General features: G+C 43.7%; 2 protein-coding genes across 3 annotated transcripts in view; one reads left to right on the forward strand and one right to left on the reverse strand.

Annotated features, from left to right (window-relative positions):
• Positions 1-14,116, forward strand: part of LOC135910324 (uncharacterized) — a 312,252-nt gene that overhangs the window by 33,094 nt on the left and 265,042 nt on the right. Inside the window, exon 2 of one of the 2 annotated variants that reach the window (XR_011508107.1) lies at positions 1,530-1,606. The gene's annotated coding sequence lies outside the window, so the exon portion shown is untranslated. Of the gene's footprint in view, positions 1-1,529; positions 1,607-10,453; positions 10,619-14,116 lie in introns of those variants that run through there. The other variant, XR_011508108.1, reaches the window with a different exon arrangement.
• Positions 194-6,101, reverse strand: LOC135910278 (centrosomal and chromosomal factor-like). The gene is made up of 2 exons (XM_065442345.2): positions 5,937-6,101; positions 194-743 (listed from the first exon to the last, which is right to left on the reverse strand). The coding sequence occupies exons 1-2, from the start codon at positions 6,058-6,060 to the stop codon at positions 427-429; spliced, it is 441 nt and encodes a 146-aa protein (XP_065298417.2). The 5' UTR covers positions 6,061-6,101; the 3' UTR covers positions 194-426.

Here is a 14,116-nt window from a genome sequence, read left to right on the forward strand (position 1 = left end):
TACTGCAAGTATTTGGGAACTAGTACTACCAAGAGTCTTAGTTTTAGTGACAATCGTAACAAGGCAACCATCAGTGAGGTTATGTAAAACACGACACTTCCATATTCCTAATAAATAAGTGGAAATTGTCACGTGTATTCAGTTTTCGAGCCACATTCCAATGAAATGGAGAGAAGTCATAAGGAAGGTACAATTCTTCTATGTGACAGGTTAATTTATTAAACTATTGCAGTCTTCAAACATGATTTATTCTTTGGCGAGGGCCTTTTACCAGGGTTACAGCAAGTCCTTTTGGCTGCAAATGGGTTCCATATTTTATGGCTGCTTCAAGCGCAGCAGGTCTGGCTTCGGTGGTTGCATGGGCTTTAGATCTTTCTGTTGCTCTTTGTCTGGTTGTTGCTGCGGTTGTTGTTGCTGTTGTTGCTACTACTGCTTTTGCTGCTGCTGTTGCTGCTGCTGTTGCTGCTGCTGTTGCTGCTGCTGTTGCTGCTGCTGTTGCTGCTGCTGTGGCTGCGGTTGTTGCTGCTGTTGTTGCTGCTGTTGTTGCGGTTGCTGTTGTTGCTGCTGTTGTAACTGCTGTTGTTGAGGTTGCTGTTGCTGCTGCGGTTGTTGCTGCTGTTGTTGCGGTTGCTGCTGTTGCTGCTGCTGTTGCTGTTGTTGCTGTTGCTGCTGTTGTCGCTGTTGCTGCTGTTGCTGCTGCTGTTGATTTTCTTCCCCGTCAGCATAGCGCCCGCCAGCCTTTCCTGCATAAACATTTGGCAAAATGAAAGCTTTCTTCGAGATGTGCCAATTCGGGCTTCATAAGAATATTATGGTGGATTATTTATTCTGTCAGCACAACGTCTCAGTCCGCACTTCAGCTTTCTGTGGGATATTTATACTCTTACAAATTACTATGGCAAAATGATAGCTTTGACAAAAACGATTTACGCTACGCTGATCTTCCACCTACTGCATGCAGCAGGCAGTAAGCCGTGCCTGCTGCCAGCTTTTAAGATATTATGTGTATTGGGTGGAAATTTGCTGTCATCCCAATTTACATGAGTTCATACAATTTCTAAGAACGCTGTATACAATTCATACCATACGTGTTTTACAACAAGTCCAGTGGCGTACCAACTACCTTTCAAAAGGGGAGGGGGGTTCAAACTGCGAACGGCCTGGCTTTTCTCTCTCTCTCTCTCTCTCTCTCTCTCTCTCTCTCTCTCTCTCTCTCTATATATATATATATATATATATATATATATATATATATATATATATATATATATATATATATATATATATATATATATATATATATATATATATATATATATATCGACTTCTTATTACAGAAAAATCACCACCCGAGCCCTCCGTACAGATGGGTTACCAGCGACGCTTAAATGTGCCGCACCAGTGTTTATCACTGGGTTCAGCCCAACAGTTCATTAAACGACGGGTTGGTAGGCTGCCGGACACTTGGTACGCAGTTGCTGCTTGCACTGGGCTGAGCGAACCTGTTTTTTTTTTTTGCCCCGCTGCAGCATCGGCACGGCGTGGACGAGCCCGTTCTCGGTTCTACTCGTGGCGCTGCTGATCGAAAGCTACCTGCTCCACAGCAGTACGTATTAAGCGTGGCCTACCACTTGGGGGCAGTGGAAAAACTGCTGCATGCGTGCTCGGCTGTGGCGGAGAGCAACGATCTCCCTTCTGGCGCAGCTAATCGTGCGCCACCGATAGATATATACGACAAAACCTTTTCACTCGGATCCATGACGTCATGTTACCTGGCTCGACTGCCATAGAACATAATTGAGATGCTCCCGAGTAGGTAGCAGTGATTTTCACGTCACCGCTTTCATCATGCCAGCTTTATAAATAGAAATTTCGGGTCAGGTGGCGTGACTTCATGGATCGGAGTAAACAGACATTGTGCCATCTAGGTTGTGTTTGCTAATCGCGCGCCTCTCTGTTCTTTTTTCGCGCATGCCCGTGGGTTTGCGCCGGAGGAGCTTTCGGCGTACCGCCGACCAACAAACAGACGGGCGGGTGAATCGGCTAGCCATATACAGCTTCGCTGTAAAAAGCTGCAATTTCGTCCGAAAGACGAAGCATCAATTGCGTTAAAAAATTAGTAGAATGTCATAATAAGTAAGGATAGTAGTTTCATTGGCCGTATAAACTTTTAACTGCTCTTTACTAACTAAATTAACCAGCATGGTGTCAGAGCGCACAGGCAAGCACGCAAACATCACACTCAATGACCACGGGCAATCGTTGTCAAAAACCTGGCGTGAGGAAGCGCGGCAGCTGTAGCGAGCGAAGTGACATTCGCGCTGTCTATCGCTTCAACGCAAACTGGGCGGCGAGAACCGAGCACACGCAAAGCTACGAGCCGTCGGTTCACCTATAGACTGCGCCCTCAAAGCAGATTACTTTCAAGATAAAGCGCACGCCATAGTGCGCGGCTGCGCCAGACCCACTTGATGCCGAAGTACAAAACCCCCCTACCTCCCCTCCGCCCAGTTCGTTGCTTGCGACGGAACACGGCGCGCTTCCTCCCCGCTTTTCTCTCTTGCGTACACGAGATTGAGCCGCAATCGTCAGCTCACCATCGCACGCTTTCACTCGCACATACAGCATGCGGTTCGCGGCGACGATGACAGTAAAAAAGCGCATGGAGTGTCCATATAGTTTCTATAGCAATAATAAGTGAAAGGGTCTGGAAGTGCTTCTTTTAGTTACATTAATATGTAGCAGACGTAAACCTATTATTCATCGCACATCGTGAACTATGGGAGCCCGAAACATTATTTGAATTTGCATTTATTCTTGCGAACTGTATTGAATCTCAAGCTAATACAGCAACAGAATGAAATAAGTGCCTCACAAAAGGTGCCGCATCTCGCCCAGCAGCAGCAGTGCAGCATACAGAAAAAAGTGCACATTTGTGACAAATAATTTTAATAATTAAACAAGGAATCGTACTTTGCGTTTCAGTCTACGGCATAAACGTATTGCTAGTTTAGGTAATAGTATTATCAAGGTTCTACGCAACGAAGTACTATCAAAAAGAATTACTTGCAATATTGATAAGAAAAAAGAGACAGTAGATGCGTGCGACCATGGAGAATTGCGACCCGTCTTCCAGCGAAGCAGTTTCTTTCGAACACTTGCAATGAAAGTTTCAGCAATGGGCCAGTTTCAGCAATGCGCAGCTGATGGGCTAGTTTGTTGCTGATTTGATGATTTACCATGGTGTCCTCCCTCCCTCCCAACATCCCCCCGCACTCAATTTCCACTATATGTGACTTCGGTTGAGTTCACAGTTCTCCCAGAGCAAGGAGATAAATTCCTTGTTCGCAAAACTGATTAATATTGTTTCTGACTGCATGCGCGCGTAATTTACTGCAAATGTCAAAATTAGCCGCTGTCTATGAAGTTTACCTACGTATCGTCCATAATACACCCTTTATTTTAGCCGAATATGAACAAAACGCCTTGTTTAGCTCAGCAAGGGCATCGCTGAAACCAAGTCGGAACGTGTTATGACGCCTGAAAATAGGGAAAGAAAAACGATGGCTCAGTAATTATTTGCAGCGCATTACAGTATTCTTTCTCAAATTCCTCATACATTTGCAAATTCTTTAAAGCTCTCACTACATCTGCGCCATTCAGGAGTTGCGTGTCATTATTTTCAGCGACCAGGTATGTACTCTGGTACATATTCTGTCCTTCAGTGAAGATTCTTCGCATGTACGCTTTTACAAACTTTTTCTCTGGTTGACGTTTCTTCCCAATGGCAGAGCAGTCCACCGTAAGCAGACGCGACTGTGCTAGACGGAAATTTCTGTACTAGTAAAAAGGGAGGTCGCCAAAGCCACCATGAATTTTAATGCGAATATCATTTTTGTGTTTGCACGTGCCTAAGCATTTCGGAGTTACTAGCCCGGCCGTAAACCAGTCGGCTAGTAACTCCACCAGAGTAGATGCAGAGGTTCCCTGGAAGAATATAGCTTCTGAGAGCACCTGGCGTTGCACAGGTGGTCCTACCATCAAGGTCCTGAGCAGGCGCCAGGCACGGGATCCATCCGGCATGCTGATATCCTGTGAGCGCCCGCTACAGCGCTAGCCCCTTTACTGAGGACCACTACCTATCGTGCATAGTGAAGTCTACTAGGCCACGTCCTCCCTCCTTTCTCTATCATCTATAACTTCCCAATCCCTCGCCCCTGACGACGCGTCCTCACGGGTTGCAGAATCAAGCGTCTTTACGTTCTTTAGGGAAAACACGAGGCAGGCGGGAGATGGAAATTCAAGAAGATCCTCAAAACGAGAACAAGGTGAAAGGAGGAGCCAACGTTTCGAGAAGTGTACTTGTCTTCTTCATTGCTTTCACCTTGTTCTCGTTTTGCGCATCGTCTTTCCATTCTTGAGAACACTATCATCATCGTCATCATCATCCAGCCACTTCTATCTGAAGCAAGGTTTGGGTACGGGCTAGTTGGTATTCCATGGATTCAAACTTCACTTACAGCGCATACATAGACAAGGAACCAAAAGAGCGACGAAGACAAGCGCTTGTCTTCGTCGTTCTTTTAGTTCCTTGTCTATGTATGCGCTGTAAGTGAAGTTTGAATCCATTTAAAGCAAGATACCCTGTCCACAGAAGGGTCGCACCCTTGAAGCAGTAGACGAGCGCAAGCGGGGGCGCGCCGTTACCGCCCAAGCCGTTTCGGAGTAGACGCCGGGAACCAGCACCGCTCGGCATGAGCGAAAGCGCGTTGTCGTACTTGAACGTTGAGCTGCCGTTCGGTACGTCTGTCAGCAGTTGCGACCGCCTTTGGTGTGCCTCGAGCGTCGCACCCGTCCAAGAACGCTTTGTCCACTCACTTAGTGCGTACGAGTTTCACCGATAGAACACTTCCATCTCAGGTGAAGTCTATTCGCATTACGTGGCCAGTGGTCGTAGAATACTTGTGTCCCGATTTCTGCCTTGAATGCCAATGGCAAGAAACTTTTAGGTTGTGCAAGAAAGTTTGCTGAACATAATATTGATATAGAGGAGACTCTATGAAATGTCTGACGCTTAAATGCGAACGAGAGCATCACGAAAAGCTAGAAAAAATAGGTGTTTTTCATACCGCAACTGAAAAAACACCGTCGTCATTTGCGCTTGCCCAAAATGACGCATGACCTAGAACGCGCGGCTTCTTGGCATGACCACCGAGATGCAGTCGGTGCCCATGACTTGTTGCAGTACACTGAAAAATTTCGGAAGCGGAGTGATGGGATCTTCGTCATAACCCCAACCAACAGGTTCGCGCACCGATCCTCTGCTTAGGTGGGGTTTAAAAGCTGACAAGAAACGTATACAGTTACCAATACTGCGGCTTTGCCAAGATTGCTTCAGTGATATACACTGCTCTTCAAACAAATTTAGCCGAAATAAGGTTTTTTTTCTGCAGTTCATTTTTAACATACGTTATGAGTCAGACCCAAGGGTCACTTGAGTTCATGAATAGAACAAAGACGCCTGCACGTTCTTCAAGTCAAGCGGTCGCTGAAACCATCTGCTGCTTTCTCAAAAAGAAAAAAGAAGGCATCAATATGGAATACAGACGTTCTGCGCGGTGTATGCGGTCAAGAGCTGCGAGAAATGGTGTGCACTTACCCCCCACGTTAAACAGCACAATAGACAACCACACAAAGGAAGAGGGCGAAGTGGAGGGCAGCGGTTCGAATCCTGGACTTGAATATGAATATGAATATATCTTTATTTCCAATAGATTCATTACAGTATTACTTCAATACAGTATTAGGAATTATGCTATAGGTGGGGGTGCCGAAGAAAGTAGAGTTCACCGGAAACATTATCGGCATATGGAGCTTACGAGCGTATGAACTGCGTTAAACACCTTGACTACAGATAAATTGCAAATGACACTCACCGTTAGTACCGCCAGAGGACGGGTGACATGCCACGCAGGCCACAGCCGCGGCGAGCACGCAGATTAATAACACGCGTCCCATTGTCATCGACTCACTCTTTGCAGTGAGTGCTTTAGGACACATTGAGTGCACCGGAGCCCATTATATACGAAAATGTAGCTCCTCCTCCCACGTCTTCAGAGCTGCTTTGACGCAAGAAGCCGAGTGAAAATAGCATTTGTGCAATTTTTAACTTTTACAGGTGTTACTCGAACAGACGTCGTCATGACTCCCTGGTCCGTGGGGATATTTTGTTGCGTCAGTTCAGAATGGTTTCTGTTAATAATAGGCGGCACCTGGATATGGGCGAAAATAGAAATTTGGGCGGTATTGTGCTGGCTATATTTTTAGCAGCGCCAAAAATTGCGCCTGGAATAAGCCCTTACTTCCCGCTTTCTTCATTAAAATTTTTAGTAAATGTGAGGAATCAGCACTGACTTATTTATTGACGACGCTTTGTGCGTCTTGTTTCTTCTGTCTCCACCGAACATTAATATGAGGGAGCTTTCTTATCCCACACGGGGCAGTGCAAAATCAGAGATGGGAGTATCCTTGTCAGAGAACTAGTTTCCACGGCGATTTTCGAATTAAGTTAGGGGAGTTTGCGCCTGTAGTTGCAAATAGCTTGCACAATAGCAACATTTCAGAAACCAAAGAGGTAGTGTACCGAGAAAATGGAAGATTCCATTAGTAATGAAATCAGCGTTTAAAATCGGATGCAAAAAAATTTGGCAGTGTGGCTGAGTGGGGACGCACGAACGCTTAGTCCACCGAGGTTCTCTTTCCCGCCGTTGATATCAGTGTCGCTTTCAGGGTGATGACGTCAACATCTCTTTCCCGAACTTTCGTTGCTTTTTCGACCGATTGTGTGCTTATGAACGATGCCGTAAGAGGCAATAAGTGCTAAAAATATTGGGAACTAGCAAAGAGTCGCAAATAATTCTACAAAAAACTTTTCTTAACTAGCGATGAACCATTCCTTTTTCAGGATTTATTAGAGCAAGGTAATGGTCCAATTGCAAAGAAAGATATTTTGACAAACTAGGGTCCCGCAGTGCGAAGCCTGTAGGGGGGCCCATGACAATAGACAAATACAAGCTTAAATACTTCTATATGGGCTGCAAGATGTCCAATGTAATGCTTATGAAACATAGCTAATAAAAATTGCAGAAACATGCAAAACGAAAGACATAAACATAATGGTAAAATTATGACACCACACAAGGAACATAATGGTAGAAGGCAATAAATGTAGCACGGATTCCAAGAAATGCGAGAAATGGTGCATGCCACATCAGGCCCGCCCATCGTATCTTCCCGCACCTTGATCATTCCTTTAAAGTGCAGCCCGTTCTTGCGTGCACTAAGTTCTTGAGACACTCGCCCCTCTTTCTCGCGATATATCATTGGAATATGTTACCACATGAAATCGTATCAGCTCTAAGTCACGATGATTTCCAATTTTAACGTGCTAACATAGTATTCCCTTGCTCATTTGTTATAGGCATCACTGTGTTGTTGCGCGCCTTGTTTTTTTTTTCTCCTCACCATATTTTGATGTTTCTTGCGCAGATGGTTTTGTTCTGGGTTAGCGCAGGGTCAATTGTACTGCATGAATTTTTTTCTGCTTGAACTTTTCATTGTTTCATGCAATGTCGGCTGGTATGTGTACGTTATTATCAAGTATTTTTCCTTGTACAAAGTGACCAAGTTACGTTGATTTTGTGTAGCACCCTGTTTAAATCTATATGTATCTTCTGCGTTTAGGACGTGTCGTTGTGTTCCTCATGCTGGTTTCTATTGGTTTGTTTTCCTGTTTTTCCGCTTGTGTTCTTTTTATTGTAGCATGCATTTTCTGTTTAAATGCGTATACTGTATATATCACTAATTATTTGTTACACCCCTATGTAATGCCCGCATGGGCCTTTAGGGTACTTAAATAAAAAAAATCAGATAACAAAAGAAAGGACCTCGGATCTTTCTTCATGTTTGTAACTTAATTAGACAATGATATTAAGGAAGGTGGTATATGGTTCCAACATGACCTCGCTGTAAATGAGTAGGTTTTTATTCAGTATTTATTGCGATCTCATGGAAATATTGAATTTCCATCTCTCGTGAAACGAGTAGGGCTAGTGTTTTCTAATAAATCATTGTTATTAAGCTCCAAAAGCCACTCTTGTAAAAGCATTCTATAAAGCAAGCTGGTGCAGTTATACTGCAAGAACTTACTGAATTAAAACATTCCCTGCTGATATTGTAGGGAAAGAGCACCAGAAAGGTGAGAACTGCAGGTAATGATTCGGATTGCTAACGATTGGTCTGTGTTAATAACATTTTTCTGCGCATTACAGTTATCTTTCTAAAGACGTCACTTCAGCTTTAAGGGAACAATCGAAGCAACTGACAAAGGTAGCAGGCTTTTCTGTATAAAGCAGTGGGATGACGTGTGCTATATTCTCGTTAAAACGAAACTTATGTCTAATTTTAGGACAAGGGGAACAATGAGTGAGAATCTCGTTCCTCACGAACGCATTGTAGAAACAATCTATATGCAGATCCCACACAATGCGCGAATCGGTGTACGCGAAGCTTTCCTGAGGCAGCAAGGCAGAAAGCATTGCGTCAAAGGACCCGCTGCAAACTCTAGTTACACGAACGCCTCATTCTGCAACCATGGTGGACCTTGCAGAGAGAGCGAAACTTTTGTGAAGCGTTAAAAGTGGTCGTGTTACAATACAATACGTGCGTCATCTTCTAGAAACGCGCCGCAGCCTAGAGGCATGTTCACGCAGGACAAGCGGGAAAGCGGGGGACGGCACAAAGCATGAAAATTTTTTAACGCGGCATGGCGACGAGTACGGGGAATTGGCGAGACCGCCCGCCGGGCCAAGCTGCCCACGCCGCCTGATTTAAGCACAAGGGGGTGGAATCCTGCCTGTACCGGTTTAGGATAAAGGTCGCAGGCTGCGCTGACGGCTATGCATGCACTGAACAATTTCTTAACCACAGAGATAAACCGTATTTACGCAACGACGCGACAAAAAAAGCATGTATGGGACGAGTTGCCCTGTTGACTTACCATTCGCACCCAGATCTTGCGATACTGGCCTTTACACTGGTGATATCTTGCGATTTCTGGCCTTTACACGTACAAGCAAAGCACATTATGTTGCATGGTTTTACGTGCTACAGCCATGAAATGCTCGGAAATTCAACTTTTTCTAAGGTCCCCCCGCTCATAAGGTTTCGAGATTTATGATATCGGAGAGAATGTAGCATATCAGTCCCACCAAATTCCTAAGCTAGCTCTTTGGGTAATCTGTGCTGCGTCATCAAGATGACGATCACAACTTCGAAAGCACATGCGACGAAGTGGCATGGCTATTTTCAGAATTCAACCTGACCAACCCAGTTTCAAGCAGCAGAAATCAGCAGCCTGTCAGGTTCCAAGTTCTTCCTTTCGAGCTTTGTTTCATTTCTTAAAGCTATACTTTTTTCTTAGTGAATATAAGAACTGCGTAGGTTTTAAGTTCTAACCATTGCGGGGCACAAATACAAACAATGTGTGAATTTACAAGTTGCACAGGGTTACATTAAACAGAACAGTACGCATTTCCATCAGTTGTCATGAATTTAATTAGCCACTTCACTAAAGGTTCGCCTCACAGACTGCAGCATATTAGTGTGCAGAATAGTCTGAAAATATTCTGAATGATAGCCCGTACTTCGAATATCGACGTCGCAGCGATTCTATACAATCACCTGGCGATGTACCAATGGGCCAAGCATCTTAATGAATAATCACAATTTAACGGGCCGTTGTGTGTGTGTGTAGGGGGGAGGGGGGGTGAAGAGAGAGAGATAGCTTATTTGACAGGAGGAAAAGGTTTTATGGAGGGGCGCTCGGCGTCACTCAGTCATCCAGCGCCCCTCTGCCCTTTGCCGCCTGCCTTACCTGGCTAATTAAGTACTTTTGTTCTGCCAAGCCCTTGGCTAAAATACCAGATGGTGTGCAAGACCATTAGAATGGATTGCAAAATTACACTGAAAAGAAACCACTAACACAGTTTCCTCTAGAATGATACCGTGAAAAAAAGCTGGCGACGCAGTTCAGTTATAGTGGACAGAACAGCCAAATGAATCTCTGCTCATGCTGATACCTATCCTGTGGGAAATGTTTGTTCAATTTGATTGGATTGCAAGCCATCAAGTTCATAGACCAATAATAAATATACGGTGCTTGACAGAATCCTACGAAATTTATATAAGTATAGGGCACAGCAGTGCGGCTAGCATGACGCCTAATCCGTTTGTTTTCGTCGTTCAGCTCGTCTCTACCTATCTGCTGCTGCTAGCAGAGTGCGATGTACCAGGCCGGCAAGCTGCGATAAACGCCATTCAGTTTACTCATTTCTTGCCTTCCAACGTGACAACTGCGCAGACGCACCTCAAGATAAAGAATATCTGGATTATGCCCCTTTCATCAACAGTACTTTGCGCTGCGGTGGCCTTCGACGGTCCAGCGACGGCACTGCAGGCATTCCGCTTGAGCACGAAGCAAGGAGGCAATCTACCAGGCACCATAGGGCACGGCAGCAGTGCTAGCATGACGTCTAATCCGTTTGTTTTCATCGTTCAGGTGAGCAATCGCTACGGCAAATGTATTCGCGCAAATAACCTTTGCTTAGTTGTGCTGCCGTGCCCAAGGCTGCTATGCGAAATGCTGTCTGAAATAGCTTTTCACCTCGAGAAGTTACTGTTGCATTGTGGAGACGTGGAATATAACTCTATACCTGGACCTGACCTAGCCCTTCTCTATAAACAAATACAACAAATTGCTGTTGACTTAAAGGAAATTAAGAAGGACCGGTTGACTGCCATCCAATCAAAACTGAAAAAAAGTAGCAGCGCCTGCATGAACGTTGTAAACAAATTGCAGCAAACTCTTTCAGCTGTAGAAGAAAGACTAGACGTCCTTGACAACCGCTCGCGACGGTCCAATCTAATACTGTATGGAATCCCAGATGATGTTAAGGAAAACGACAAAGACCTTTCTGATACGATTAATTGTAGCATAATGAAAAAGTGATTGAATTATAACCAGTAGCAATTTAACGAAGCCGTTCACTGGGCAGACAAGCTACCAATAAAACAAAGCCTATAATACTATCTGCATTTCTCAGACAAGGCTTGAATACTGAGAAATTACTACAAAAACAAACTTCGTGGTTAGGGACGATTTTTCATCGCGTGTTCGCGATATCAGAAAGAAATTATGGCAAGCGGCTAAGGCAAAGAAAGAGCCGGTGAAAAGATCGCTATCGTGTTTGACAAGTTAAAGGTTAACAACCATTTATACGAATGGGATGAAGGTGCAAACTGCATTCGGCCTAATAAACCACAGCCCGCAACAAAAAAACGAAAGATCACAGGTGCGCCCATTGCGTCCACGCAATAGATGCTCACGAAGTGAAGTTCGCGAACATTAATGCTCGCAACATTCTTCAAAAGATAACCAGGCTAGAATCATTTTTACTCAGCACTGGCGCCGACGTTGTGGCGCTCCCCGAAAAATGGCTGTCAAGTGGCGACAGCGACTTCGAGATAACGCAGGCTAAATACGCCATCTTACGTAAAGATAGAATTACGCTTGAGGTAGGCGTAGCCACTTTAATAAGAAAAGATATTGCTTTCACAGCGCTCTCTGACGTTGAAGGGCTGGAAGCTATTTTTTGTAAATTGCATTTCACTTCTTGTCCAGTTGTTGGCTGTATTTGTCGGAGTCCCTCATGAAACATCAATGTTACACGTTCTTTGTACACTTACCTTCACTTTCATGTTTTTACGAGTAGGATTAGACTCGTCGGCGATTTTAACCTCCCTGATATCGGCTGGCTCACTATGCAACATCAGTCACCCTCTTCCGACATAATTTTTGATACTTTGCTAATATTTAACCTCTCTCAAATTATTAAGCACTCCACTCGTGTGCAGCTGCGTTCCTCAAATATACTGGACGTGGTGTTTGTTAAAGACCATTTTCCCTCTGCTTATGCCAACGTTGAATTAATAGACGGTATATCGGTCCACAATATATCATTGTGTTTACCGGTGCGTCATCGTATAAAGCCCTCCAAAACAGTTTTAACTTTCTTCTCCTTCAAGAATTCTGATGGCATTAGCATTGCTGATGGCATAGCATTAGCATTAGCATAGCATTAGCATTACCACCTATGACACGAATTTAGTTCATTTGAGTACCTTTGAGTATCCAGATGCTGATGTCGGATCGTTGTGACAGAAATTTAAAGAAGTTGCAGTACATTCCATTTCCTACTACATACCCATCAAAACCAAGGCAAAAAATCAATGCATGGAAAAATCGCGACATTATTCACGCAAAACGCAAAGTAATGCACCTCAGAAAATTTTCCAACCAAATGCCGAACCTTATAACTAAAAGTAACCTTACAGAATCTATCAGTTCAATGAGGTCTAAAATAAGCGCGGCTAAAAATCATGCTTTTTCTTTCACAGTACCTAAATTTCTAAGTGATGCATCACAAAAAATTTTGGAACTACTTAAATCCTAAAAATTAGAAAGACAATACAATCTCTGACAAATTAAGCAGAGACAGAGCTGCCTTGTTTAATAATTACTTTAACTCAGTTTTCACTACAAACAACGACGTCCCACCGCTTGTTGAGATTCGTAGTGCCACCTACATACAACCTCTCCACATAGACGAAGCAGGTATTTTTAACCCTTTGTTAAAAACAAACATAGAAAAGCGACCATGGCCTGATAACATAGCGAATGTGTTTCTCTCACCCGCTACGCCGAATGGGTAGCCAAATATCTGCATCTAATCTTCAACATGCTCTTAACCTCGAGTACCTTGCCCTTCACAAGTCGGACGGTGAATCTAATGTGGCCTTATATCACCCAATATCATTACCAGCGCAATATTCATAAACACATCACTAATTGCCTTGAAAAAAACACATTTTGTGAATATCTCAACAAGCGTTTCGTAAAGATCTTTCCATAGTTACAAAATTAATTGAATTATTGCACGATATCTCCTTGGCTGTCGACGAGCAAAAGCAGACCGATCTTATCTCACGTGACTTTTCTAACGCAATTGACCGGGTATCACATCGAAAACTAATAAAACATTACAGGTGATAATAGGTGAAAGACCAATTACAGACTGGATTAGCGTTTACTTTACCAAGCCGACACAATTTGTAAACATAAATGAGCAGAAATCTGAAGCGACAGAAGTTACATCAGGAGTACTGCAGGGCAGTGTCCTGGCTCCCATGTTATTGGTAATTTTTGTTAATAATCTACCCTCATCTATCAGCGCTAGCAGAAAGCTTTTCGCTGATGATTGCACCACTTATAAAGAAATTAACTCTCCTTAATTCCTTTCATAGTGTCCTCAACAATGCCTTAATAGCAATATAAGAATGATGTGCGAAATGACAAATGACATTAAATGTAAGAAAAAAACTAGCTTTGCTAAGTATAACATGTAAACAAAATATATCGGGCTTTTCCTACACCATTGGTGACACCCAAATAACTATAGCCAAGAAACACAAGTACCTTGGAACACAAGTACTCCCAAGAAAATCCTAAACTTGCCTGACCTTTGGTTGCCTTGAAAGTCGCATCACCTTAATCTTTTTCGCAATATCTATTCTGATAACAACGACTTCAAGGACGTCCTGTTTCATCCACGTCATTATATATCTTCAGGGTCTGATAATCGCTTCAAGGTGGGTCTACCGTCTTGTCGCTCAAAATTTTGTAATAACTTTCTCTGTTCTCCGAACAAGCGTCCCATGGAACCACCTTCCCTTCTTAATCGCAAGCATAACTGATGAGAACGAGTTGAAGATCTTTTTACAACATGCCTTGTAATACTCTGTTGTTAGCTGTATGTCTTGCCATGTTCCTCCACTCCTTTGTTATCAATACCTTAGTGTTCATATTTCTTTTGATCTTTCCTGGAATACGCATAGCAAACATGTAACTTTGGGCCCTGAAAGTATTTCCTCCGAACGACAGCGTTGCAAATCAATACTCAGGACCAACACCGCTCCTTGCAGTCGCTCTACCGTCTTT

The sequence above is a fragment of the Dermacentor albipictus genome, chromosome 8, assembly GCF_038994185.2.
Source record: "Dermacentor albipictus isolate Rhodes 1998 colony chromosome 8, USDA_Dalb.pri_finalv2, whole genome shotgun sequence".
NCBI classification, from domain to species: Eukaryota; Metazoa; Arthropoda; class Arachnida; order Ixodida; family Ixodidae; genus Dermacentor; species Dermacentor albipictus.